General features: G+C 38.6%; 1 protein-coding gene across 1 annotated transcript; it reads left to right on the top strand.

The window, feature by feature from the left end:
• Positions 1 to 21: 21 nt before the first annotated feature.
• On the top strand, positions 22 to 27,986 carry LOC141284156 (uncharacterized). The gene is made up of 9 exons (XM_073817206.1): positions 22 to 846; positions 1,588 to 2,116; positions 4,340 to 4,546; positions 4,631 to 5,046; positions 5,131 to 5,235; positions 18,675 to 19,676; positions 26,767 to 26,946; positions 27,106 to 27,662; positions 27,947 to 27,986. The coding sequence occupies exons 1-9, from the start codon at positions 22 to 24 to the stop codon at positions 27,984 to 27,986; spliced, it is 3,861 nt and encodes a 1,286-aa protein (XP_073673307.1).

The following is a 27,986-nucleotide window of genomic DNA, read 5'->3' as shown; positions in this document are numbered from 1 at the left end:
CGCTCCCATTCTCCCACTCTAATGCCAGATCAGAGTGACGAGGAAAGTTCAATGCCGTCAACCCATGCGTGGAGACAGAAAAACTCAAAATCAGAATTCAAACCTTGTCAGCAAAAATTCAACAAGAGTAAAATCAATTGGAAAGAGATTAAATGCCACAACTGCCAGGGCATTGGTCACATGAGGCGCAACTGTCCTTCACTCAGGCTCAATCTGGAACGTGTGACTCCAGCAGTTCCTCAGCCTACAGAAACCCAGTCTACTTCCACAGTTCTCAGAGTTAAGGGAAGTGGGCCAGGAATGTGCATTCATCTTCTGTTGTATGACATGGAAGTCTGTGCTCTGTTGGACAGCGGGGCCAGGAGGAGCGTGTTACCTAGGCTCTGTTACGAGACCATCAAGGCTGATGTAAGGCCCCCACTCAAGCTATCCACTGTACAGGCCCTGCAGGTAATAAGCCCTATAAATGTTGACGTCCTCGGGGAAGTTGATGTTCCAGTGCAAGTTGGAACCCAAACAGTCAACATTAATTTCATTGTAGCAGATGTAGCTGAGGGCACCGATGCCATTCTGGGGGATCCATTCTTGGAGCAGGCACGGGCACGCCTTGACTTTGGCAGTCAGAAGATTGTACTGTTTGGCGAACAGATTCTATACTTTAACCCAAAGAACAAACCTCGGCTGCACATGGTCCGCATAGCACGCACAGCTGTCCTTGATGCAGGACGTGAATACATTGTTCCAGGCAATGCACATTTCCGTGAGGAAGTACAGGGCAACATCCTGTTGAGTCCAACTAAAGTCTTCATGGAGAAGCATCAGGTGATGGTGGCATGGATTATATTGGTATTTTCATATTTCAATTTCATATTTTCATATTTCATTTATATTTATAGATATTATTATTATTATTATTATTATTCTTACAATAACTTTGGTAACAGGGTTGATGAATGTGATCAGCACTGTACAGTTTGTGTCAGACAATGAATTCAGTTTTTTTTTTTTTTTCCTCCCATCATGCTGTAGAAAAATATGAATATAAAATATAATGTTTATATAATAATATATAATAAAATAATAATAATAATAACATAATATAGGTGCTGGTCATATAATTAGAATATCTTCAAAAAGTTGATTAGGTGCTGGTCATATAATTAGATATAATATCTTCAAAAAGTGATATTTCACTAATTCCATTCAAAAAGTGAAACTTGTATAATGTATACATTCATTCCACACAGATTGATATATTTCAAGTGTTTATTTCTTCTAATTTTGACAATTATAACTGACAATTAAAGAAAACCCAAAGTTCAGTGTCTCGGACAGCACTCAATACTTAGTTGGGGCTCCTTTTGCCTGAATTACTGCTGCAATGCGGCGTGGCATGGAGTCAATAAGTCTGTGGCACTGCTCAGGTGTTATGAGAGCCCAGGTTGCTCTGATAGTGGCCTTCAGCTCTTCTGCATTGTTGGGTCTGGCATATTGCATCTTCCTCTTCACAATACCTGTAGTGGTTTCCCTTTTCCTCAAAGAAACATTTTTGAGACTTGAGTTGCAGCAGCAGGAATCCTTGTGAAGACCGGGAGGAAGTGGCAGGCGCAAGAAGCCATTACAAAAGCTGAGGTGCGACTAAGGCACAAAACGCTGGTGGGCTCTGTGGCGACGGGACGAGCAGGTCTTGGTTGTTTTCCCAGGCCACGTTACGATCTGGCTCATGGAAAAGAGAGGCGCAGACTGATTCAGGATGAGATACGAGCAGAGGTGGAGGAAGAACGCTACACAATGGCCGGCATGTCCAAACAAGGAGCATGGATGAGGTGGGAACATGTAGATCCCCGCAGAATCACCTGGGCAGAGCTCTGGAAACCCGAGCCACTTCGGATCAAGTTCCTTGTCCAACCCATCTATGATACCCTCCCAAGCACAGGCAACCTGCACACCTGGAGCCTGGCAGACACTCCTGAGTGCAAGCTGTGCCAGAAGAGGGGCACCCTAGAGCACATTTTGAGCAGCTGCTCGAAAGCTCTAGGGGAGGGGCGGTACCGCTGGTGCCATGACCGGGTGCCTAAGGTTTTGGCGGACTCCATCTGCACAACGATCCAGCACAGTAAGACGCAGGCAGCCCCCAGACAAACGATCACCTTCATTAGAGCTGGGCAGAAGGAACAACACCAATGGCCTAGGCCTTCCTTTCAGTTTTCTTTCTTGACCATTCTTGCTTAAACCACTTTCCCTTGATCCCTTTTCCCAGCACTAATAGTGCTTCCAACTTCTTACATGCATGTATCCTCTTTCTACATTCTGATCATTTTTCTTATTCTTCTACAACTTTTTTCTTCTTCTAAACAAATTCTGAATCCTCATGAGACTAGAGGCCATGCTTGGCCATTGTAATATAATATATTATAAGATTGTTACAATATGAATTATATTACATTAAAGTATAGCATAAATTAAAATACTTTTATCACTAGTCTCTGGAGGGCCTCCTGATCAACTTGTTCAGAGTGACCCATTATCATCTCACTGATCCTTTTTTAAAGCTACATCTTTGATTTGGACCTGTGACTACAGCAGTTCTAGCATGTGTATCATGTGCACAGCAACAAGCCAAAATGGAACCCAGTTATAGATTTTGTTGTCGTGGACATTCAGTGCTCTGCAAGCACATACTGAAATAATGAGTCAAATCATTACTCAGTCTAAAGATTTTGGGGTGAAGCTTTACAACAAGGTTCATTAGTTACCTCCATTTACACGAGCCAAGAATGAACAATACTTCTACAGCATTAATTAATTCTAGCTCGTCAATTTCAGCACTCACTAATGCTTGACTAGTTCTCTAAATGACATCACAATTACCATTATATGCACTGTAGTTTTTGAATTTGCATTTAATATCTCTTTGTCTTACAATGACCGAGATTTCTCCATTGCAGCAGTAGTTCTCTCTAAAAAAAAAAAATAATAATAATAATAAATATATATATATATATATATATATATATATATATATATATATATATATATATATATATATATATATAGCCAGATTACAGTTTCTTTTGAAATTCTCTAAATTTTAATTTCATTGCCCTATCTTGCCCATCTTCACTTCCACATTCAAAAGATTCTAGTGAGAACTTGATCATAACTGTTTGCTTTTTCAGTGTTAGACAGCTATTGCTGCAAAGCCAATAAATAATAGTGGCAGGAAATTAAACAAGACAGCTGTGCAAAATCAAGGATAACGAGGGGGAAGTACAAATATGGGCAAGACTGAGATGATCTGATGATGGTCCTGAATGGTTTGTTGAGTGTTGATAGTCTAAGCCTCATTTAAATATTAGCAAAGCTGCTGAAAGGCTTTTTATTTCATGTCAGTAGTTCTTGTTTTTACCTCATTTATTATGTTGATGTCCTCAGATCCTGTGTAAATTGCCGCTTAAAGCTCATTTCATAAGTGTCAAATTATTTTTTGGTTATTCTGTGCATGTACTTCTGTTATTATGTCTCCAATACAATATTAACAGTTACAAAATTTATATTTTTGTTATTAGTTGGTATAAAAACAAACTCAGTAACTTGTTTTTTTATTATTATTATTATTATTTGGGCAGATTAGATCCTCACACTACAATTCATCATCAGTGAAGCTCCTCCCTCTGTAATGGCATCATCAGTGAAACTCCTCCCACTGTGCTTCACCAATAAATGCTGGAATTTTCCCATCAGTTTACAAGTAAAGACAAGCATTAAAGCATCAGGAAGAGCTGAAATCCTCAAAGACTGCATCTATTAAAGAGGAAAGGGGGATCCAGAACCCTGCAGAATGAAACACAATGAAGATACAGAGGAGCAAATAGGTTAGTGTTTATACTTCATTTCATTCATGATGCTGAAAAACATTTATGTTGTAAAGATTCAAGCGCTTTTTGTAAACAAGTTATAAAGATTTAAGCAGCTCATCAGATTTAGATAAACACTTAAACTATGAAATATGTACCAATACTGTTTTGAATTACAGCAAAGGAAGGTTTACTAACTTTTATACTGATTTTCAATATTTGTAATTCTCAAAAATGATAAGTTATTCTTAGTTATATATGTTATTATTCTTACATTAACAGGAAGATCAGTGTACCTCATTCATGTGAAGTTTTATAAAGTATAAGAAATGTATAGAAATTCATCAATGTGATGGGAATAGTGTAGAGCAGTTGTCTTCTTTGTTAGATCAGTGTTCACTTTTAAGTCCTTTTGCTTCTTATTCTTTAATGTTCTATAATTTTTATGTACTAGAAATTATTATATATATATTTTTTTTCAGATGTGTTTGAAGAGAATGAGGAGAGTGAAGAGCTGAGTGAAGAGGAGGAGACATTTTTAAAGAAAAGAAGAGCCAAGAAGTCTTTCACATGCACTCAGTGTGGAAAGAGTTTCACAAACAAACATAATCTTGTGATTCACATGAGAGTTCACACTGGAGAGAAGCCATTCACATGTGATCAGTGTGGGAAGAGTTTCAGTGTTAATAGTAACCTAAAGCGACATATGGGGATCCACACTGGAGAAACATCTTACAAGTGTTCACACTGTGACAAGAGATTCAGTCGGTCAGGAAGTCTGAAAACACATGAGATGATCCACACTGGAGAGAAACCATATACATGTGATCAGTGTGGGAAGAGTTTCACAAAGAAACATAATCTTGAGGTTCACACTAGAGTTCACACTGGAGAGAAGCCATTCACGTGTGATCAGTGCGGAACGAGTTTCACTCTTAGAAGTCACCTGAAGCGACACATGAGGATCCACACTGGAGAAACACCTTACAAGTGTTCACACTGTGACATGAGATTCAGTCAGTCTAGAAGTCTGAAAGTACATGAGAGGATCCACACTGGTGAGAAACCATATACATGTGATCAGTGTGGGAAGAGTTTCACAAACAACTATAATCTTGAGGCTCACATGAGTGTTCACACTGGAGAGAAGCTGCATATATGCCCCCAATGTGGGAAGACTTTTATTCATGTGAAATATTTAAAACAGCACCAAAGAATTCACACTGGAGAACAACCTTACATGTGTTTACACTGTTACAAGAGATTCAGTCAGTCAGGAAATCTGAGAAGACATGAGAGGATCCACACTGGAGAGCAACCGCACACGTGTGATCAGTGTGGAAAAAGTTTCACTTTTAAATCTCACTTGAAGATACACATGCAGATCCATGCAGTGGAGAAACCAGTTCAGCACAGTCTGAAATCACGGTAAGAACACATCTTTCCTCTCAGGAATCTGATGAATCTGGATCAGCATTTGACGATTAAATCCTTATTAAAACAGACTCTGAATTCTTCCCTTTAGATCAGTGTGACAAACTACCGTTACGAATTTCATTTCACTATTTCTTTTGGCCTCCAGAATATTCTCAGTCCCTCACAGTGTAACTATTATGTTTCTATTATTAATGTCATTTACAACATAAATGACCTCTTCCTCATTGTCCACAGGTTCCTGAAACGGGACGATCAGACGATCGCTGAGTAGAACTGCACTGAGTTAATGCTCTTTTATCATCTCCAGATTCTCATTTTTTATTTTTTATTTTTTTTTACATCTGGATCCAGTAGATCTGAAGAAATAATCGCATGGACCTGCTTCTTCCTGATCTGTGTTTTGCCCTCACTTACGGCCGATGCTCTTCAAACCTTGTTTCTCACAGTAAAGTTTTTCTAGATGAGCTTTTCCCAGAATCCTTTCTGTCTATCAGAAAAATCCAGATCACTGGATCATCTGGACGGGAGCTAAACTCTGAATTTCTCTGAAATGTATGAAATAAAAAATATGGAATATGATTTTTCAGTTAAGCTGTCGTTCTTCTCATTGGAGGTCAAGACTAAGAAAAGAACAAAATGTCCATGTTTCACAAACATAAAACATTATTTTGCTAAGTGTGTAAAGGAATCTTAAACTAGGACTGTGATCTTTATTTCCACTGAAATGAACACAGCTGCACTCTTTGATTTGAGACTAGTATAATGAGTAGGATGTCTGATAATTATGTTTATAATCAACTAATTTATCAGAAATATAGAACTGAGTATCATCAGCATTACAGTGAAAGCTAACATCATGTTTCCTAAAAAAATTCCAAGCATTAAAAGCAATGGTCCTAGTACTGAGCCTTGTGGTATGCCATACTGCACTTGTGATATGATACCTCCTCACAGCGCACAAAGTTTTTTTTTTTTTTTTTCTCTTCTCACTATCTATCTATTTTTCACTATCAAACTTGAAATGAAAAACAATTTAAAATAATCTGTCTTTTCTTATTTTTTTCTAGGATGGTTGTTCTTTGTTTTCAGATAAATGACTGAAGCATCAGAAGTGCTCTATTTGTCTATGTCGATATGATGACATTTTGACTAAGATATTTCATGTAAAAAAATACTTTGTCACTGGAAGCTGGAGTCCTGATCGAACTGGGGAGTAAAAAGCTGCGTTAGAAACCACATAATTCTGTACTATACAGCAGGTATAGCAGTAGTCGAGTGAATATAATAGAAACCTCAGTATTCATAAAAGAGTAGGCCATAATTACCCGGCTAATTTAGATGTATGCATACTTAATTTGCAGTTTAATTTGCATATTTATCATACCTACTTCACTGTTTTCAAACCTGTTCACATTAGTTGAATGTTAATGAACAAATCTACTCAAAACATGAGTTATCTATTTAATTTGTCGATTAGAATTGTTGAGAAGTCGTGACACAGGTCTATTTTTTACAGCAATCACCACTTTTCATTTTATTTTTTTTCATAAGTTTCATGTTACATGCATATTCTTAATATTATTATTTCATTGTATTTTTTTTTTTTTTAAACCAGTGAACTCTTACACTTATGGGAGGTCTGGGACCCAATTAGAGACAGTTTGTCTTCCATGCACATACATGATATACTTTACAACTGGCCACTTTGCTTCTCTTTGTTTCTTATAAAAAGAGACAAATCTGTCTCATTCATTTTCAGTTTTGCTTTTTTTTATTTGCTTCAAGTAATGATTGATTAAACACATTATTTATACTATAAACAATTAATTGATAATGTCATTTTTAACAAGATAAACTGCTTCACTCTTGATATCCAGAATCATATTTCATAGTTTGTTCTACTGAGATGATATTTTCATTCATACCATGAGGCTTCATGAAGTCAAAGCAATTACTATGAACTATGAAACAACACACATTTGTAAAAATTTAATTGATTACTGTCTCCATTTCACCACAGCTTTAACCAGCTCAAAAAGAGCAGATGTTATAAAGATACACGGCGTGTAATTCTTGTTATTTTTTGTGGGATTACGTTGATTTTTATAGATGTTTTGTTGTAAAAAGTATTTGGCGCGTTTTTTAACACCTACCGTTGGCGACCGATGACGTCACCGTTCACGCGTCTCTTCCCTCATTCAGTAAGCGTCGTCTTCTGAGGTCAGTTGAGCAGTTATTATGATATTTCACATTCACATCAAACATACTCTGTTTAAACGATGTTGATATTTAAATACTGAAATAAACATTTAGTGCAGTAAGCATGTGAGGAAAAATGAGGAATTCATTCAGACCTGATCCGATTTTGAGTGCTTTTGGGTGTTCGTTTGTGTGATTGTTTAGGTGTTTGGAGAGAGAACTGTTACTGAATGACAATCGCAGTTTGAGATCTGTGAGGGGAATTGATGTTTTGTTTTATTTAAACTCTTTCTGCATCTTTATTTTATAGGCTTTCAGCATAGTCTGAATTAGGGCTGCAACAACTAATCGATAAAATCGATAATTATCGATAATGAAATTCGTTGTCAACGAATGTCGTTATCGATTAGTTGGGCTGCTCATGTTACTGAGGAGCGCGACCACAAGATACACAAATACACGTACAGCCGCTCGCGCAATGGAGGGTACAGAACCGTCTGCAGGAAAAAGTGTGCGCCCTAAGTCCTCCAAGGCTTGGGAGCATTTTACATTAAACGGCCCTAAGAAGACGGTAACCTGCACTCTATGCAAGACCGAGTTTTCATGGCATGGAAGTACCTCAGTCATGCACGAACACTTAAAAAGAAGACATGTTGGTGTTACGGATGGTGTAACATCAGCAGGGTAAGTAAAACCTGTATATCTTCATTGTTTAAAAGTTGTAGAGTTTAAGTGCTTTTGTTTAAACTGTTTTAAGTCACGCTAGATCTGTTCCCTTTTGAAAGCTACAGTCGATGCTGCGCTGCTAAGCGCTATGGGAACGTCTTTAGAAGTGACCAGCTGTGAATATTGTGTGTAAAACGTCAATACAATTGACTAGACGGCAGTATAGCCTCGGTTGGTGACGTCACCGGAGCGCACGCGCACGAGGCTATAAATAGATGAGCCACAGGTGCATCGTCAGGTCTTTTGTTTTCAGATCACTCTGTGCATGTGTGCGTAAGTAAGTGTTGTGTTCCTCCATGCTCCCGTCCCATGTCGGAGCTGGATACACACGATTACTGTTTTGTTTGTTTGGATCTAAATGACGAGCAAGAGACGGGTCAGTCCCTTTCGCTTGCCACGTCACCAGATCCTAATATCCACTCTCGTGATCTCGAAGCGCGCTCCGGTGCTTCTTCGGTTCTCGAGGGGGATAACATATCTCTTGGCTCGTCATAGCACGAGCAGCCAGCCTCTGAGCATTCCTCTCGCGGAAAGAGATCTGTCGAGGAATTGTTAGAGGTGGTTACTCGCGCAGTGGACAGGTTGCAGCTTGACTGGCCACGCGAACAAGAGATCCCCAAACAGTAGATTTGTTGGATTATACTTCTCATGTACTTCTCGTGTCTTTGTGCCTTCGACGTCGACTTTTTCGACTATCGTGGGTGTGAAGTCGTGGGGATATATGGAGATATCGGGTGAAAGGGACGCTCGCGAGCTATCTCTTGCCCGAATTTACATCGTCTATAAAGAAACCTTCCCTCCCCACTAAACCATGTAGCACAACATCAGCTTAGTGGGTAAAGTTTATCAAGCTGCAGGTCAGGCTGGTGCTGCGTTGCACACTATGGCAGTGTTACAGGCGTACCAGGCTGATTTATTGAAGGATTTGAGTGTGTCTCTCCGTGCAATCAAGCAAACGGCTCGCGCCAGCAGCCGTTCTTTGAGTGCTTTTATCAGCGCGGAGAGGCTGCTGTGGCTGAATCTGACAGGAATTAAAGAAAGAAAACTGTTTTTTCCTGTTAGATTCCCCCGTTTCTCCCTCCGGTTTATTTGAAAACCTGGTTAATACCATTGTTGACATATATAAGGAGGTAAAGAGACAAGATGAAGTATTTGTGCAATTCTTCCTCGCCGCACTCAAGGGGAGGGGCCGTCTAACACAGTCCCGCCCCGGTCCTTCAACATCTAGGGAGGTTAAAAAGCAGAGCGTGGCTTAGCGTGCTCCCCCTCGTAGAGACTGGGAACAGGCTCGCTGCGCCCAGCAACCTCCCAAGCAAGACCTCAGGACTATTATTAACAAAAATAGAAAGTCCTGATGGTCTGGTATCTACGGTGAGGGTAGTTCCCCACGGGATGTGGCGTGTTCAACATCTTCGCCACTTCCCGATACCCTCATAAAACCTCTCCATCCCCGCCACTTCTCGTGCCTCGGGGGGCAGCGGTTTCCAGCGAAATGTTAGATGTTCTGTCGTTTCCAGCTGTCATTCTGGACGCTGAACATCTAACATGCCCTCAAAAGGAAGTATTAAAATTAAAACTAAATTAATACCACTCTCAGAGTCTGGCAGCGTGTAAAGCTTCTGCCAGGCATCTCTTTGTGGGGTTTAAGCACAGTACAGATAGGATATAAAATCCAATTTATCAGTCATCTTCTGCGTTTCAACGGCGTGGTTTACACTTCCGTGAAACCGGAACTGATGCACGTACTGTCACAACAGCTACAAAATCTTCTGAGCAAAGAGGCCATAGAGCATGTTCCTCTTTCAGTAAGAGAGTCAGGCTATTAAAGCAGATACTTCCTGGTTCCCAAAAAGAATGGGGGGCTGCGTCCAATCTTAGATCTTCGAGGCTTAAACCATTCAGTTAAAGCGCTCAAGTTCAAGATGTAAACTGTCAAGATGGTCGTGGCGCAGATTCAACATCACGGTTGGTTCGTCACGATCGATCTGAAGGACGCATATTTTCGCATAGAAATATTGGCACAATAAAGGAAATACCTGAGGTTCGCTTTCGGGGGCGAAGCGTACCAATTTCGGGTTCTTCCATTCGGCCTAGCCTTGTCACCCGCACATACACAAAATGCATGGATGCAGCACAGGGCCCCATCACGACCCCTGGGCATTCGCATTTTGGACTACATAAACAATTGGTCAATTCTGAGCACAATCGTGAGAGATGGAGATCCATCACGAGACATCGTGTTAGCTCATCTGGTTTCTCTAGGGTTGAGACTCAACACCAAGGAAAGTGTTCTTTCTCCTGCCTTGAGAATGACTTATTTCGGAATCGTTTGGGATTCGATTGCGATGTGGGCGCAGCAGTCTCCCGCTCGAATCGAGACCATTCGGCAGACCATGACCAAAGGCAGGCCAGGCCAAGAATGCACTGTTCGTCAGTACCAACAATGTTAGGTTTCATGGCATCAGCATCCACGGTGATTCCTTTGGGGCTGTTGCACATGAGACAGTTTCAGTTGTGGTTAAAAGCCGGAGGATTTTATCCAAGAGCCAATCCTTTAAGGCAAATAAAAGTGGCACGCCGCAATGGCTTCGTACACTATCTCCGTGGTTCAGACCCCGGTTCCTCACCTTGGGTCCCACTCTAGAGGCTCCATGTCGTCGCGAACTGCTAACGACGGATGCCTCCCTGATGGGCTGGGTAGCGACCTTAAATGGTCGTCCAGCTTAAGGGGCATGGGAGGGCCGTCAGCTCGTTTGGCACATCAGCTGCCTTGAGTTGATGGCTATATTTCTGGCTCTGAAATATTTTCTCCTTCAATTAAGGGGCTGTTATGTCCTAGTGCGGGTGGATCTCTTACATAATCACCAGGGAGGTCTATGTTCTCGCAACCTGAACAGGATAGCGAGACAGACTTTTCTCTGGGCCCAAGGAAAGTTCCTGTCACTCAAGGCAGTTTACATTCCAGGGCACTTGAATGTGGGAGCAGACTTGCTGTCCAGACAGACATTACCGACGGGCGAGTGGAAACTCCACCCGGAAGTAGTGAATCTGATATGGACCAGATTTTATCAAGCGGAAGTGGACCTCTTCGCCTCCGAACAGACAGCGCAATGTCCCCTTTACTTCTCTCTGAGTCACCCAGCTCCGTTGGGTCTGGATGCGATGGCGCACTCATGGCCCAATATGCGCCTGTATGTGTTTCCTCCAGTCTCTCTGCTCCCGGGGGTTCTAGCCAGAGTTCGCCAGCAAGGGTCTTGCCTCTTATTGATAGCGCCGCGTTGGCCGAACAGAGTATGGTTCTCGGAGATAATATCTCTCCTCGACGGCTCGCCTTGGGCGATTCCGGAGAGGAGGGACCTTCTATCGCAGGCGGGGGGAACGATATTCCACCCCAGGCCCGACCTGTGGAAACTTCATGTTTGGCCCCTGAGGGGAACCAACTGAGGGACACTGGGCTTTCACCTGCCGTTATTGAGACCATCTTAAGTGCTAGGGCTCCCTCCACTAGGAGGAATTATGCCTTTAAATGGGGCATCTTTGAAACTTGGTGTGCTGCACACAATGTAGATCCAGTTAACTGCCAGATTGCTTCAGTGCTGGACTTCATGCAAGAGAAATTATCGTCAGGCACCTGCCCCGCTACTCTTAGGGTATATGTGGCCGCTCTTTCGGCTTGCCACGCCCTGATTGATGGGGCGCCACTTGGTAGGCACCCTCTGCTCTCCCGCTTCCTTCGTGGAGCCAGGAGACTGAGGCCTCCAGTGAAAACCAAGATCCCTTCGTGGGACTTAGCTATAGTCCTTGAGGGTCTGGTCGAAGCCCCGTTTGAACCTTTAGAATCAGCGTCTGACAAACTTCTGACTCTAAAAATGTTTTTTCTAATGGCAATAACCTCTATGAAGAGAATTGGGGATATGCAGGCTCTGTCTATCTCGACATCCTGTTTAGACTTTACCCCGGGAATGGTGAAAGTGATTTTGCATCCTCATCCTGATTACCTGCCCAAGATTCCATTCTCGGCTGTTCATCCGGTCATTCTTGAAGCCTTCTTTCTCCACCGTTTGTAACGCCGGAGCAGGAGGTATCTCATAGACTGTGTCCAGTCCATGCTCTTCAGGCTTACGTCCACCGCACGAGCCAGTGGCGTAAGTCGGAGCAACTTTTCATCTGTTATGGTGTCCATAACAGAGGGGCAGCTGCCTCCAAGCAGACTATGTCTCATTGGGTCAGGGATGCCATTGCCCTTGCCTATGAGGCGCGCAGTCAAGCGTCGCCTATAGGTCTTAGGGCTCACTCCACCAGAGGGGTCGCCTCGTCCAATGCGTTGGCAAGGGGTGCTCCCCTGCAACAAGTTTGTGATGCGGCAGGCTGGTCCTCTCCGCACACATTCATAAGATTCTATAGCTTGGATGTTCATGCCACTCTGGGCTCTCATGTCCTTGAGTCAACATCACAAGCTAATGTCTAGGACTCGTACGCTCTTGTGAAACACACCTGCACAGCCGTAGGGGTCCAGACATATTCAAGCACGGCGGCGTGGGTATTCTCGTTCCCATAGCGCTTAGCAGCGCAGCATCGACTGTAGCTTTCAAAAGGGAACAAATCTCGGGTTACTTGAATGTAACCTTGTTCCCTGAGAAAGCGGAACGAGATGCTGCGCTACTTTGCCGTGCTGAAGATGTCCCAGGACTGCTCTTCAGACAAAATATCCTGACGATGCACCTGTGGCTCATCTATTTATAGCCTCGTGCGCGTGTGCTCCGGTGACGTCACCAACCGAGGCTATACTGCCGTCTAGTCAATTGTATTGACGTTTTACACACAATATTCACAGCTGGTCACTTCTAAAGACGTTCCCATAGCGCTTAGCAGCGCAGCATCTCGTTCCGCTTTCTCAGGGAACAAGGTTACATTCAAGTAACCCGAGATTTGTTCCCTTGCGACTCGCTAGCATCACATTGCGCAATCACCTCACGAGCAATAGTGGTTAGTTAAATGGCGCTACTTTAGAATATCTTAAATTAAACGGTGCGAATAACAGTAGAATATTACATTTAGTCACTGTTGTGGTTTTCAGCGAATGCTAATAATGGTACATTTGTGCACCAATGCATATTTTTTCCTTTCATTTTAATCAAGATTATTAGCTTTTTGCATTTCTACAGTTTTTTTATAGTCTACTACAAAGTTAACTTGTTAACTAGCAAATCTGTTTTCAAACGTAATTTACTGTGGTTTTACTTATGCATATATCATTTTATTTTACAAAATTACTAGGGCCGGGACTTTAACGCGTTAATTTAGATTAATTAATTACACAAAAATAACGCGTTAATTTTTTGTAACGCATTTTAATCGCACTTAATTTTGCACCGCGGAACGTTTCTCACTGGATGAGTTTCAGCGGCGGACCAGTTATACTGGAGCACCAACTAGCGTTGAGACAAAGGAATGCACATATCACTGCAGCACATCGAGCCTCAGGTATCACCTCAATGCTTTTACAGAAGGTCTACCTACCTATAGGGTACCTGAATTTCTGAAATGAAGGATAGTATATTTCTAAATATCCAAGTGTTTCCACTACCATTATCTTCAGAGGGCGCGTTTACAATGTCTCCTCCAAGAAAACATGGACTGGATCGCGGACTCCATTCATAAAAAAACGAATTTACTATAGCGCGGAATGCCACTTTAAGTCGTCGATTTTTGGATTGATAAATCAAAAGTTGGTCTGTCACTTAATTCAAATCGCGATATGGACTAGTGTCTGTGAAAACTGAAATGCAAAAAGACCGTTTTAATATGAATCCTGCATGTTCCGTTTGCCTCTGTATGTTAGAATGGCAGAGACGCATTTTTTTTTATACTGCACGCGTGATGCTCCTGTTAATTTTTGTCATTTGCATCTCACATGAACAGATAGACTCAATCTCCAAAGCTACTGTCAGTGTCACTTTTACCGTTTCATTTGAGAAAACTAGCATCATATCATACTGCACACACAGAAACATCACGGCAACCTGTCAAAATAAAAGTACGGTTTAACATGAAACAGAACAATATTCCTATTTAAATAATTGACAAAAAACAATATAAATGATAAAAAATAAATATAACAACAAGATTAACCACTTAATTGTAGAAAAAAATACTATGATTATTATTATTTATTGATTTTAACAGCAAACCTCTGTTTGTTTGCCAAAAATTTGATTAAAACAAATGTTTATGCTTTCATTTGATTATGAGAAAAATTAAAACACAAGAATTTATATAAAAAATAATAATAATAATAATAGCAAAAGATTGTAAAGCCCTATTGTTCAAAATGTTAAAATAGAGAGTTTTGGATTTATTTTTTCACTGAAATAAATGTTTTTGTTATGGGAAACGCTGTATCCTATTGCTACAGTTAATGGCAATATTGCACTGGTCTGTTGGACTTGGTTGAACAAAAATAAACAATATTTTGTTGCTTCAGTTTATGTATTCAGTCATTATTCAATGGTGTACTAAAAATCCATATGAAAAAACTTACTTCTCACTGTTCTCAGGTCAAATATTTATATGCGATTAAAATGCGATTATTGCGATTAATTAATTACAAAGCCTCTAATTAATTAGATTAATTTTTTTAATCGAGTCCCGGCCCTAAAAATTACATTATTTTAGGTGTTTATCTTAACAACTAAATAATATGTTTGTGTATTTTTTTAACAATGTGTATATTATACATAAATATACATTTATGCTGTCAACTTGCCATCTGCAATTATTGTTAAAACAAAACAAATGTTGATTTACATAAAATGCTTCACTTTGCATACTCAAATGCTGTTTTTTTTTTTTTTTTTTTTTTCAGAAAGAGACAACTCAGCATGAGTGAGTTCATTCAAACAAGAAATCCCCCATGCACTCCACAACAAGCAGCCACTATAACAGATGCCATCCTGAGTATGTTGGTAACTGAAATGCGGCCAATGTCAATGGTGGAAGATGAAGGATTTAAAAAAATGATTGGCATCCTTAATCCAGGATACATTCTTCCATCAAGGACCCACTTCACAAAATCAATGGAGAGAAAGTACCAGGAGGCATTTGAAACCGTTAAGTCTGCTATGAACACCACCAACAGCAGAATGGCTTTAACTGCTGATATATGGACAAGTGTTGCCACTGAAGCATACCTTGGCATTACATGCCATTACATTGGAAATGACTGGAAGATTACATCTGTCTGCCTTACCACCTTGCCACTGGAAGAGAGACATACTGCAAACAACATTGCAGAATGGCTGGAAGAAGTAGTAGTCAAATTTCAAATCCCTTTTGAGAAAATGCCCTTGTACATGACAATGGTGCAAACATTGTGGCTGCAGCAAAACTACTGGAGGAAAAAGATGGGTGGACCAGTATACGCTGCACTGGCCACACATTGCAGTTGGTGATTAATGCTGCTTTAAAGGACAAAGGCATTGAAAGAGCTGTTGGAGCTGCAAGGTGTCTGGTAGAACACTTCAAAAAAAGTGAGCTAGCCTGCAGTAAGCTCAAAGAAAAACAGAAACAAATGGGCACACCTGAACACAAGCTTGTTCAGGATGTAAGTACCAGATGGAACAGTACATTCTACATGATTGACAGACTGATTGAACAGAGGTGGCCTTTAACTGCTACTCTGTCTGACCCATTGATCACTCACAGAGGCAAACGCTATCTGGATTTGAAACCAGACCAGTGGAGTCTGCTTGAAGAGCTTTCCACTGCTCTTAAGCCTTTCGAATGTGCAACTGTTTTTATGAGCGGGCAGGAATATGTAACAGTCTCTGCATTGCCTCCAATTGTGAAAGGGCTGTTAAAGTCTACTGAAGGTGCTACCTTTGATTCAGGTCCAGTGAAGTCCTTCCAAGCCAAAGCAGTTGAGCAGCTTCAAATCAGATGGAACCAGCTCTTTGAACAGGCAGATAATCCTGTGATTATGTCCTGTGCTCTGGACCCAAGATTCAGAAGACTGAAATTTCTGTCATCTGAGCAAATTATAACCATGCAGGCTAAAGTGCAAACTGAAGCACTTGCAGTAAGGAGAGGAACAGCAGCAGCAGCAAACAACCACCTCAGCCAGAAGAACAGAAGCTAAACCCTCAACATCTTTGCTTGACTCACTCCTTGAGTCTGGAGGCAGCAGTGAGGAAGAGAGCAGAGAGGAGAAAGCTAAAGGAGGACCTCAACACTCAAATCAAATAAGAAATGAAGTCCTGGCCTACTTTTCTGAGAGGCCCCTAGCCAAGGATGAAAATCCTTTGGATTGGTGGGGACATAATAAAGTGAAATACCCCACCTTGGCCAAATTAGCCAAATCCTACTTATGTATCCCGGGCACCTCAACGCCATCTGAGCGTCTATTCTCTGCTGCAGGTTGCATAGCTTCCAAAAAAAGAGCCAGCCTCAACCCAGATCATGTGGACATGCTGACATTTTTGCATTCCAATTCAAAATTTTGAAATCAGTGAATAAGAAATGTTCATATGCAGCACTTTGAGGAGTGAGAGTTCACCTGTTCTGATTAATTTTTCTGGTTTCAAAAAGTAATATTTGTTTTTTATTTATAATTTTTATATTTAAACAAATGATGCTGCTTAATGTCTTATTTTCAACATGTTTATGTCCTAATTTCATACTGTGAATACAGTACGAGGACAACAATTGTTTGCTTTTTATTTATTTATTTCTATTTTGGATATTTAGAAAAGTTTTACTGTTCAAAAACAAACTTTGTTTTTCATTTAAGGTTTAAAATGTCAAAATTAAAGTTCATTAAACTCTATATGTGGCTTTTGCATTTTTTAAACTTTATACATAAATAATACCCTGATTTATGGTTTTATATAGTTATAATAAGCAAAACATCTAATTAAAGAAGCATTTAGTTTTTATCCGATTAATCGAAAAAATAATCGGTGAACTAATCGATTATGAAAATAATCGTTAGTTGCAGCTCTAGTCTGAATCAAATAATCAGTTTTTAACAGTAAACACTCAGAATAAAGTGAGATGATCTGCTGATGGCCCTGAATGGTTTGTTGAGTGTTGATAGTCTAAGCCTCATAAATATTAGCAAAGCAGCTGAAAATACTTTTTATTCCATGTCTATAGTACCTGTTTTCACCTCATTTATTATGCTGATGTCCTCAGATCTCCTGTAAATTGCCAAAGCTCATTTCATAAGTGTCAACAGACTGAGGGCATTTGTTGGTTGCAATTCTGTGCATTTATTTCTGTGTTTATGCTTTCAATACAATATTAACAATTACAATATTTATATTTTTGTTATCAACTGGTATAAAAACAAACTCAGTAACTTACATATTTTTGATTTTGCAGATTACCTCCTTGCACTACAATTCATGATCAGTGAAGCTCCTCCCTCCGTTATCACGTCATCAGTGAAGCTCCTCCCACTGTGCTTTACCAATAAATGCTGGAATATTCCCATCAGTTTACAAGTGAAGACTAGCATTAAATCATCAGTTAGAGCTGACATCTGCAAAGACAGAGTTTAAAGAGGACAGAGAGATCCAGAACCCTGCAGAATGAAACACACTGAGGAACAAACAGGTTGGTGTTTATCCTTAATTTCATTCATGATGCTGAAAAACATTCACGTTATAAAGATTTAAGCAGTTCATCAGATTGAGATAAACATTTAAACTATGAAATATGTACCAAATGTACTGTTTTGACTCAGAGAGACTCATTGAGGTTTATACTGTTATACTGATTGTCAATGTTTGTATTTCTCAAAAAAATATATAAGGGATTCATAGTTATAGAGATTATTGTTCTTACAATAACTTTGGTAACAGGGTTGATGAATGTGATCAGCAAAATGAAAAAATATACCCCACTTCACTGCAAAAAAATGATTGAGTTTGTTTCCAGTGTCCAACATTTACATGCGTATGAATAGACATCTGTGAAAGAAATTGTGACCAGCCCTTAATAATTAAAGTTTCAGTAAAATATACATCATTTTGAAAGTTTTTGTCATTCATCAGATATATTTAATAATTCTCTCTACAAAACATGGGATTTATCTATAATGTTTTGAATATAACAATAATAAAAAAATCAGTGTACTTTATTCATGTGAAGTTTTAAATAGTATAAGAAATGTATAGAAAGTCTTCAACGTGATATAAATATTTTATAGCAGTTGTTCGTTACATCAGTGTTCACTTGTATGTCCTTTTGCTTCTTATTCTTTAATGTTTTACTATTTTGATGTACTGAAAATTATTATTATTTTTTATTTCAGACATGTTGGAAGAGAATGAGGAAAGTGAAGAGCTGAGTGAAGTGGAGGAGACATTTTTAAAGAAACAAAGAGCCAAGAAGTCATTCACATGCACTCAGTGTGGAAAGAGTTTCACAAACAAACAAAATCTTGAGGTTCACATGAGAATTCACACTGGAGAGAAGCCATTCACATGTGATCAATGTGGGAAGAGTTTCACATACAAAGAAAGTCTTAAGATTCACATTAGAGCTCATAGTGGAGAGAAGCCGTTCGCATGTAATGAATGCGGCAAAACATTTCTTAGGGCAGCTGTACTGAAGTCACACATGACTGTGCACACGAAAGAGAAGCCACATCCATGCTCTGTGTGCGGAAAGAGTTTTTCAAGGCGAGGAAGTTTATATACACACAAGAAAACTCATACTGGTGTTAGAGCTCACATGTGCTTTGAGTGTGGGGAGACTTTTATTCATGTGAATAATTTAAAACAGCACCAGACAATTCACACTGGAGAAAAACCTTTCCAGTGTTCACACTGTGACAAAAGATTCAGTCATTCAGGAAATCTGAAAGCACATGAGAGCACCCACACTGGAGAGAAACCATATACATGTGATCAGTGTGGGAACAGTTTCACAAAAAAACATAGTCTTGAGGTTCACATGAGACTTCACACTGGAGAGAAGCCACACACATGTGATCAGTGCGGAACGAGTTTCACTGTTAAAAGTACCCTGAAGCGACACATGAGGATCCACACTGAAGAAACACCTTACAAGTGTTCACACTGTGACATGAGATTTAGTCAGTTAGGAAATCTGAAAACACATGAGAGGATCCACACTGGAGAGAAGCCACACACGTGTGATCAGTGTGGAACGAGTTTCACTGTTAAAAGTAACCTGAAGCAACACATGAGGATCCACACTGGAGAAACACCTTACAAGTGTTCACACTGTGACAAGAGATTCAGTCATTTAGCAAGTCTGAAAGCACATGAGAGGATCCACACTGGAGAAACACCTTACAAGTGTTCACACTGTGACAAGAGATTTAGTCGGTTAGGAAATCTGAAAGCACATGAGAAGATCCACACTGGAGAGAAACCATATTCATGTGATCAGTGTGGGAAGAGTTTCACAAACAAACAAAATTGTGAGGTTCACATGAGAGTTCACACTAGAGAGAAGCCATTCACATGTGATCAATGCGGAACGAGTTTCGCTTTTAAAAGTCACTTGAAGGAACACATGCAGATCCATGCAGTGGAGAAACCAGATCAGCACAGTCTGAAATAACGGTAAGTAGTTCATCTTTATGTGGAGAGCAATACATTTTTTCTCTCAGGAATCTAATGAATCTGGATCAGCATTTGACGATCAAATGGTTATTAAACCAGACTCTGGATTCTTCCCTTAAGATCACTGGGATAAACTAGTGACTTACTGTTACAAATTAATCCTGTTATTTCTTGTCGCCACCAGAATATTCTCAGTCCCTCACAGTGTAACTATTATGTTTCTATTATTAATGTCATTTACAACATAAATGATCATTAATGACATCTTCCTCATTTTTCACAAGTTCCTCCAGATGATCACTGAGCAGAACTGCATTGAGTGAATTCTCTTTCATCATCTCCAGCTTCTCATTTTGTACATCTGGATTCAGTAGATCGGGAGAATTTATCACACAGACCTACTTCTGTCCAATCGGTTTTGCCCTCACTCACTTCAGACTGATGCCCTTCAAACCTTGTTTCTCACAGTATAGTGTCTCTAGATGAGCTTTTCCCAGACTCCTTTTGTCTATCAGAAGAATCTAGATCACTGGATCATCTGGACAGTAGCTAAACTCTGAATTTCTCTGAAATAAAAATATGCAATATGATGTTTCAGTTAAACTGTCATTCTTTTCATTGGAGATCAAGACTAAGAAAAAACAAAATATCCAATTTTCACAAACAAACTATTTTTAAAAAGTGTGTAAATGAGCCTTAAACTGCACTGTGTGATCTTTATTTAAACACCATTGCAGTCCTGTAAAAACTCAAAATCTTCGTGAAGGTACTTTGTGTCTTTATTGAAACAAATTGGTGCTCTCTGACAAAAATTCAAATCTACACCATCAATGTGGTTTAAGGTCTTATAGTTCTGCTTGAAATGAACTTTCATGGCTAATTCCCCAGGCCACAAAAACATATAGAGCTCAGTATCATCAGCATAACAGTAAAGCATGAAAAGCAGTGGTCCTAATACTGAGCCTTGTGGTACTCCATAGTGAACTTGTGATATGATACCTCCTCACAAAGCTTTATTCCACTATAACATTGCATAGGCTTGAAATGTTTTTTTTATGTCAAATTGATGATACTTTCTATGTTCTAACCTGACAAATAACCCTCAAAGACATTTTTGAAAGTCTTTAGATTAAAACTTTGGTTTATTTACGAGCATTTTTATTTTTATTTACGAGAAGGCACATACAATTTTCTTACAAATCAGTTGTCATAATTTAATTACATCAGTAAGGATTATTTCACCCAGATGTCTATGATAAACAGCACACTTCTCTATTGACTGCAAAAAATGTCAAATATCTCAAATATCTGATATGAATCTGCAGTCAAATCAAGAGTTACACTGGACTGCATTGAATTGCTCGTCACAAACTGGAAATAAAACACAAGGTAAAATTATAAATATTATTGCTTTTCTTCAGTCTGGTTGTTCTGTGTTTTTTTCTGAATGCATTTCTTCATCCATTTGATTTAACCCTCTGGTGCTCTTCGGTCACTTCTGACCGAAAAATTTTCTGTTTTGAATTTTTAAAAATCACAGCTTAATCGGAATGATATGAAACTCTGTGACTTTTATGCCATTTGGAATGTCAACACACACAAAAAAAAATTGAGGGCATGATTCAAGCAGGCTAAGTGGTCGTAAAAAAAATAGTCACACTTGTGCTCTTCTGTCTAAAATGACCGACCATAGGAAATGAATGGGAAATCGACAAAAATACAAATATTCAGAGAATTTTTGTGTGTACAATCTACAAATCCTCCACAATGCTGAAAAAAGTACACAGCAGTGAAGGGGTGACACTCTAAAACACACCCATTCACACACACACACACACACACACACACACACACACACACACACACACACACACACACACACACGCACACACACGCGCACACACACACACACACACACACACACACACACACACACACACACACACACACACACACACACGCACACACACACACACACACACACACACACACACACACACACACACACACACACTAATATACTCACCTCTATTCGGTCACTTTTGACCAAAACATTTTCGGTTTTGAATTAAAAAAAAAAAATCACAGCTTCATCAGAACGGTACCAAATCCAGTGACTTTTATGGACACACATAAAAAATGAGGGCACGATTCCAAAAAAAAAAAAAAAAACTTGTGCTCTTTGGTCAAAAATGACCGACCACAGGAAATGAATGGGACATCGACAAAAATACAAAAATGTACAGAATTTCACACACATCCACACACACGCACAAATGAACTGAAACACAGCAAATTGAGAAGATGTGAAATAAAAAAATATATGTATACAAAAATTACATATCCAGAGTGCAAAAGACACACACTCTCTTGCATATACAAAAAATTAACACTTCAAATCATATTTATAACAAAAAAACTATCCCAAACTGGATAAGACATAGTCTTTGAGATTGTTTAAATGTATGTTCAACTATTCCACCTAATAAAAAATGCTGAATCAATTGTCTAAAAACAACTAGGCAATTCACTATACAGTCATCAAGTTACACCTGCCATTACAGATGTTTTTCTCGTTTTTTTACCAACAGATGGCGCTAATATGCCTTCAAAAATTAGTGTTGAATGGCTGAGTCTCTATTTCAACCTGAAATACTGCATTCATTAAAAAAAAAATTAAAAATAAAAAAAAAAAATTAAAATTTGTATTATTCTCAATGGCAAAAAAATGGATATTAATTACAGCATAAATATTCATTATTACCACAAAACCCTCTCAAAATGCAAAAGAAAAAAGAAAAAATATTATTAAACAAAAATGAATTCGAATGGTTTTACTGAAAAAATTACAGGATGCGTTACAGGTGTCCGGTCACTTCTGACTGCGAAGAGCACACGTGTGACTGCAAAACGAAGAGCACCAGAGGGTTAAACATTGGCACATTGATTTAAACGGTATAGCAGTGCATTTAAACAGAAATGGTTTAAATAAAATGCCATTATTTTACGGAAAAAGGTTAATACTTTTCTTTAATTGATTAAATATTTCAGTTTGACTAAAGCCACTGACTAAATGTCATTATTGCATTGCCATAAGGTTTTCTGTTCTTAGACAATGAAACATTATTTGACAATTAAACATAGCTATTTAATTAAATTTTTGTGGATTATTAATATGTTGTAAAATACAAAACACAATAGCAGTTGAACTGAGTGATCGCGCAACTCTTCAAACTGCGCTGAATGCACGCTCGCTGCTGCCCGTCGGGCTCGGGCTGCACTTGTATTAAGCTTTTGTATATTTTGATGAATATGCCGATTGAACATCTATGCTTTCTTGTTTTTATTTAATCTCATTTGAAATGAATTTGCACTCCAAATAAACATGAGGCTATTTGCCACTTTTTTCTATTTTGCTCTGTACAGACTAGTAATACTGACGCTTTGAAGCCTATAACTTTATATGCTACCAGAAATAATGGTAAAGCCAAAAATGATAGTCTTCAATTAGATTTAGGCATGCACATTTTTTTTTTTTTTTGTATTGTGCCACCCTAACATTTTTACTGGCCCCTTTCGGCCACCCTTTGAAAAAAAATCCTTGAGGCGCCACTGCTTTAAATACACAATTCATGTAACTTTGCAATAAGAAACATTTTTAATGCAATACATTTTTTTATTTATAAAGAACAAATCAACCAAAGTGTATAAAGTATACAGTCTATGAGAGAAACGTAACATTAAGCACAAGAAATGTCAAAGAGCAGTACCACAGTCATGTGTCCAAATGACGAAACGTTGCAGTCACAGTCCTCTCTGGTGGAATATAGTTTAATATGAGGAGAAAGGCATAATCTAAGTTGTTAAAGGCTGAAAATACTATCCCGGATACACTTTAAAGCATGTGTTTCTCATTCAAAACACTCATCACCGGAGACACGGCATGTTTTGTGCATCTAAAAATTACACTGTAAAAATACAGGGATTTTCCTACAGTAAGGCACCGTTTTGGTAAATACAGTTATATACTGTGAATTAGGATACCTTTGAGGAACATATTATTAATTGCAAGTTACTGTTTACTTTTACAGTATACAACAGTATTTTTGAAGTTTAGTCAAATGGGCAATGCTGTTGCTTGAGATGGCTCAGAACATTTTTTTTTTTTTTTACCCAATCTGAGCAAAATCCCAACGGATCAGTTTCTACAGCCATAATGTTGCAAGTGTACAGTGATTAAAGAGCAATGGAAGAGTTTAAGACGACGATTTGAATGAGAAAGATGTGCTGCCGGCATCACCAAACGTTTTTCCTCATCGTCTACTTAAGGTAAATGCAATTTAATTATTGTCAGTATTACCCTGTTTATAGCATCTACAAAAATCTATAACTTTGTTATTTTATTTGCTAATAACAAGTCGATTTGTTGGATTTTCATGTCTACTGAAACAGCAAATTAAGTTAGCTTGTGTATTTGCAATGTATTACTTGGTATAATAATAATTTATTTATTATTAATTCTCATCCAGCTGCTGATGGCCTATTTTGACTAAAGAATAGAGGGACTGATACTTTTTGCTGATGTACATTTTTGTTAATTATTTATTTATCTATATTCGTTATGACCGGGCACACAATTTCATTCATAATTTGTATATTATTGTCTATGTTCAACAGATGTTAGCCACTGCAGTGCATCCTGACCCTCCCCACCACTCCAACACTGGTACTGCTGTGCAAGTGTCAATTGTTTTAACCATCCCAAGTCATGAAAGTCATGACTTCTGCAGCAGTTTTGATACTTTTGATGGAGAGACAATGTACTTCCCAAAAAAAGGCATAGATAAGATGCTGATAACCATATTTGATACTGTTCCTGGATATTAACTAGTGTTGCCTAGGCTGGTTTTAGCTGTTTTTTGTTTCATCAGGGTGGCCAGCAAAAGGGAATAACTGCATTGTTTAAAAAAATAAAGAGAGGTTAGTGATATGTGTGTTCAATAATTTAGTATGGCCCTTAAAGGATGTTGCAAAAATGTAAATGGCCCTTGATAGAAAAAAGGTTCCGCACCCCTGAGTTAAAGCATGTGAGAAAAATATGAGGACTTCATTCAGACCTGATCCGATTTCAAAATATCAAAGTTTGAGATCTGTTTGAGGAATTGATGCTGTGTGTTTTATTTAAACTCTTGTGGCATTTTTGACAGATCAAATTTGTTAGTTACTTTACATTGTTAAAATATACTAGGACAGACACTGCTCAAGTGAGACATTATAAGCCGGTCTTTATTGCAGATAAATATGAATAACGTATTTGGATTGCTCTGTTTTGTTACTTAAGGTTTCATGATGGTTGTTTTATCCGTGCATATTGTGAGAAATAGCTGTATTTTATAGGCTTTTAGCATATCTGACTCAAATAATCAGTTTCTAACAGTAAACACTCAGAATAAAGTGAGATGATCTGCTGATGGCCCTGAATGGTTTGTTGAGTGTTGATAGTCTAAGCCTCATAAATATTAGCAAAGCTGCTGAAAGGCTTTTTATTTCATGTCAATGGTTGCTGTTTTCACCTCATTTATTATGCTGATGTCCTAAGATCTTCTGTAAATTGCCACTTAAAGCTCATTTCATAAGTGTCAACAGACTGAGGGCATTTGTTGGTTACAATTCTGTGCTTATGTGTTTATGCTTTCAATACAATATTAACAATTACAACATTTATATTTTTGTTATCAACTGGTATAAAAACAATCTCAGCAACTTTATATATATATATATATATATATATATTTTTTTTTTTTTATTTGGGCAGATTAGCTCCTCACACTACAATTCATCATCAGTGAAGCTCCTCCCTCTTTAATCACGTCACAAATGAAGCCCCTCCCATTGTGGTTCACCAATAAATACTGGAATATTTCCATCAGTTTACACGTGAAGACAAGCATTGAAGCATCAGGAAGACCTGAAATCTGCAAAGACAGAGTTTATTAAAGAGGACAGAGAGATCCAGATCCCTGCAGAATGAAACACACTGAGGAACAAACAGAGGAAAAAACAGGTTGGAGTTTATACATCATTTCATTCGTGAGGCTGAAGAACATTAATGTTATAAAGATTCAATCATTTCATCAGATTTAGATAAACACTTTAAGTATGAAATATGTACAAAATGTACTGTTTTGACTTTCAGCAAAGGGAGGTTTACAAACTATTATTCTGATTGTCAATATCAGGCATATTTATAATTATTATTATTTAGCATTTATTTATGAAATATCCGGTCCAAAATTTTTGCATCAGTGTAACAAAATTGTTGGGCATCTCTTAGTATAGTTTACAACCTTGTGATTGATGTTATTTTTTTTAGCAATAAACTGTAAACACCAATATATATGAAGTAATGAACTTTCTAGATTGACTGACAGTGTTGTAAGCATAGCTTAAGCAAAGTTTGATTTATAGTTACTGATAAGTACTGATAGTTAAAGCTGCTGTCAGCATGTGCAATGGTTGTGAAATGATGTCACACTATAATATATCGTTTTTAATATATAACAAATAATAATCATTCAAAAACATTTCTAAAAATATACAACATACTCCACTTCACTGCAAAAAATGCTTACTTTTGTTTCCAGTGTCCAACATTCACATACATATGAATAAACATCTGTGAAAGAAATTGTGACCAGCCCTTAATAATTAAAAACGTTTGATTAAAATAAAAATCAGTCTGAAAGTTGGTTTCAAAATGTGGCAGTAATTTTCCTTCATCAAATATATTGATAATTAATATATTTTAAATTTCAGACATGTTGGAAGAGAATGAGGAGAGAGAAGAGCTGAGTGAAGTGGAGGAGACATTTTTAAAGAAGAGAAGAGCCAAGAAGTCTTTCACATGCACTCAGTGTGGAAAGAGCTTCACAAACAAACATAATCTTGAGGTTCACATGAGAATTCACACTGGAGAGAAGCCATTCACATGTGATCAATGTGGGAAGAGTTTCACATACAAAGAAAGTCTTAAGATTCACATTAGAGCTCACAGAGGAGAGAAGCCGTTCGCATGTAATGAATGCGGTAAAACATTTCTTAGGGCAGCTGTACTGAAGTCACACATGACTGTGCACACGAAAGAGAAGCCACATCCATGTTCTGTGTGCGGAAAGAGTTTTTCAAGGCGAGGAAGTTTATATGCACACAAGAAAACTCATACTGGTGTTAGAGCTCACATGTGCTTTGAGTGTGGAGAGACTTTTATTCATGTGAATATTTTAAAACAGCACCAGACAATTCACACTGGAGAAAAACCTTACAAGTGTTCACACTGTGACAAGAGATTCAGTCAGTCAGGAAATCTGAAAGCACATGAGAGCACCCACACTGGAGAGAAACCATATACATGTGATCAGTGCGGAAAGAGTTTCACAAACAAACAAAATTGTGATGTTCACATGAGAGTTCACACTGGAGAGAAGCCACACACCTGTGATCAGTGCGGGAAGAGTTTCACTGTTAAAAGTACCCTGAAGCAACACATGAGGATCCACACTGGAGAAACACCTTACAAGTGTTCACACTGTGACAAGAGATTCAGTCAGTTAGGAAATCTGAAAACACATGAGAAGATCCACACTGGAGAGAAGCCATATACATGTGATCAGTGCAGGAAGAGTTTCACAAACAAACAAAATTGTGAGGTTCACATGAGAGTTCACACTAGAGAGAAGCCACACACGTGTGATCAGTGTGGAACAAGTTTCGCTTTTAAAAGTCACTTGAAGGAACACATTCAGATCCATGCAGTGGAGAAACCAGATCAGCACAGTCTGAAATCATGGTAAGTAGTTCATCTTTATGTCCAGAGCAACACCTCTTTTCTCTCAGGAATATAGTGAATCTGGATCAGCATTTGATGATCAAATTGTTATTAAACCAGACTCTGGATTCTTCCCTTAAGATCACTGTGATAAACTAGTGACTTACTGTTACGAATTAATCCCGTTATTTCTTGTCGACACCAGAATATTCTCAGTCCCTCACAGTGTAACTATTAATGTTTCTATTATTAATGTAATTTACAACATAAATGATCATTAATGACATCTTCCTCATTTTCCACAGGTTACTCCAGGCGATCGCAGAGCAGGACTGCATTGAGTGA

This window comes from Garra rufa, chromosome 1 (genome assembly GCF_049309525.1).
Source record: "Garra rufa chromosome 1, GarRuf1.0, whole genome shotgun sequence".
In the NCBI taxonomy this organism is placed as follows: domain Eukaryota; kingdom Metazoa; phylum Chordata; class Actinopteri; order Cypriniformes; family Cyprinidae; genus Garra; species Garra rufa.
The sequence above is the reverse complement of the archived record's forward strand: the minus strand, read 5'-3'. Positions and strand labels throughout refer to the sequence as shown.

Bases quoted from the DNA above. Each gene is read 5' to 3' on its own strand.
- LOC141284156 (XM_073817206.1), top strand. From the start codon at position 22: ATGCCAGATCAGAGTGACGAGGAAAGTTCAATGCCGTCAACCCATGCG. The intron at 5,047-5,130 runs GTGAAATATTTA...AGATTCAGTCAG, and splicing joins GTGGGAAGACTTTTATTCAT to TCAGGAAATCTGAGAAGACA. The intron at 19,677-26,766 runs GTTCACATGAGA...CATAATCTTGAG, and splicing joins CAAACAAACAAAATTGTGAG to GTTCACATGAGAATTCACAC.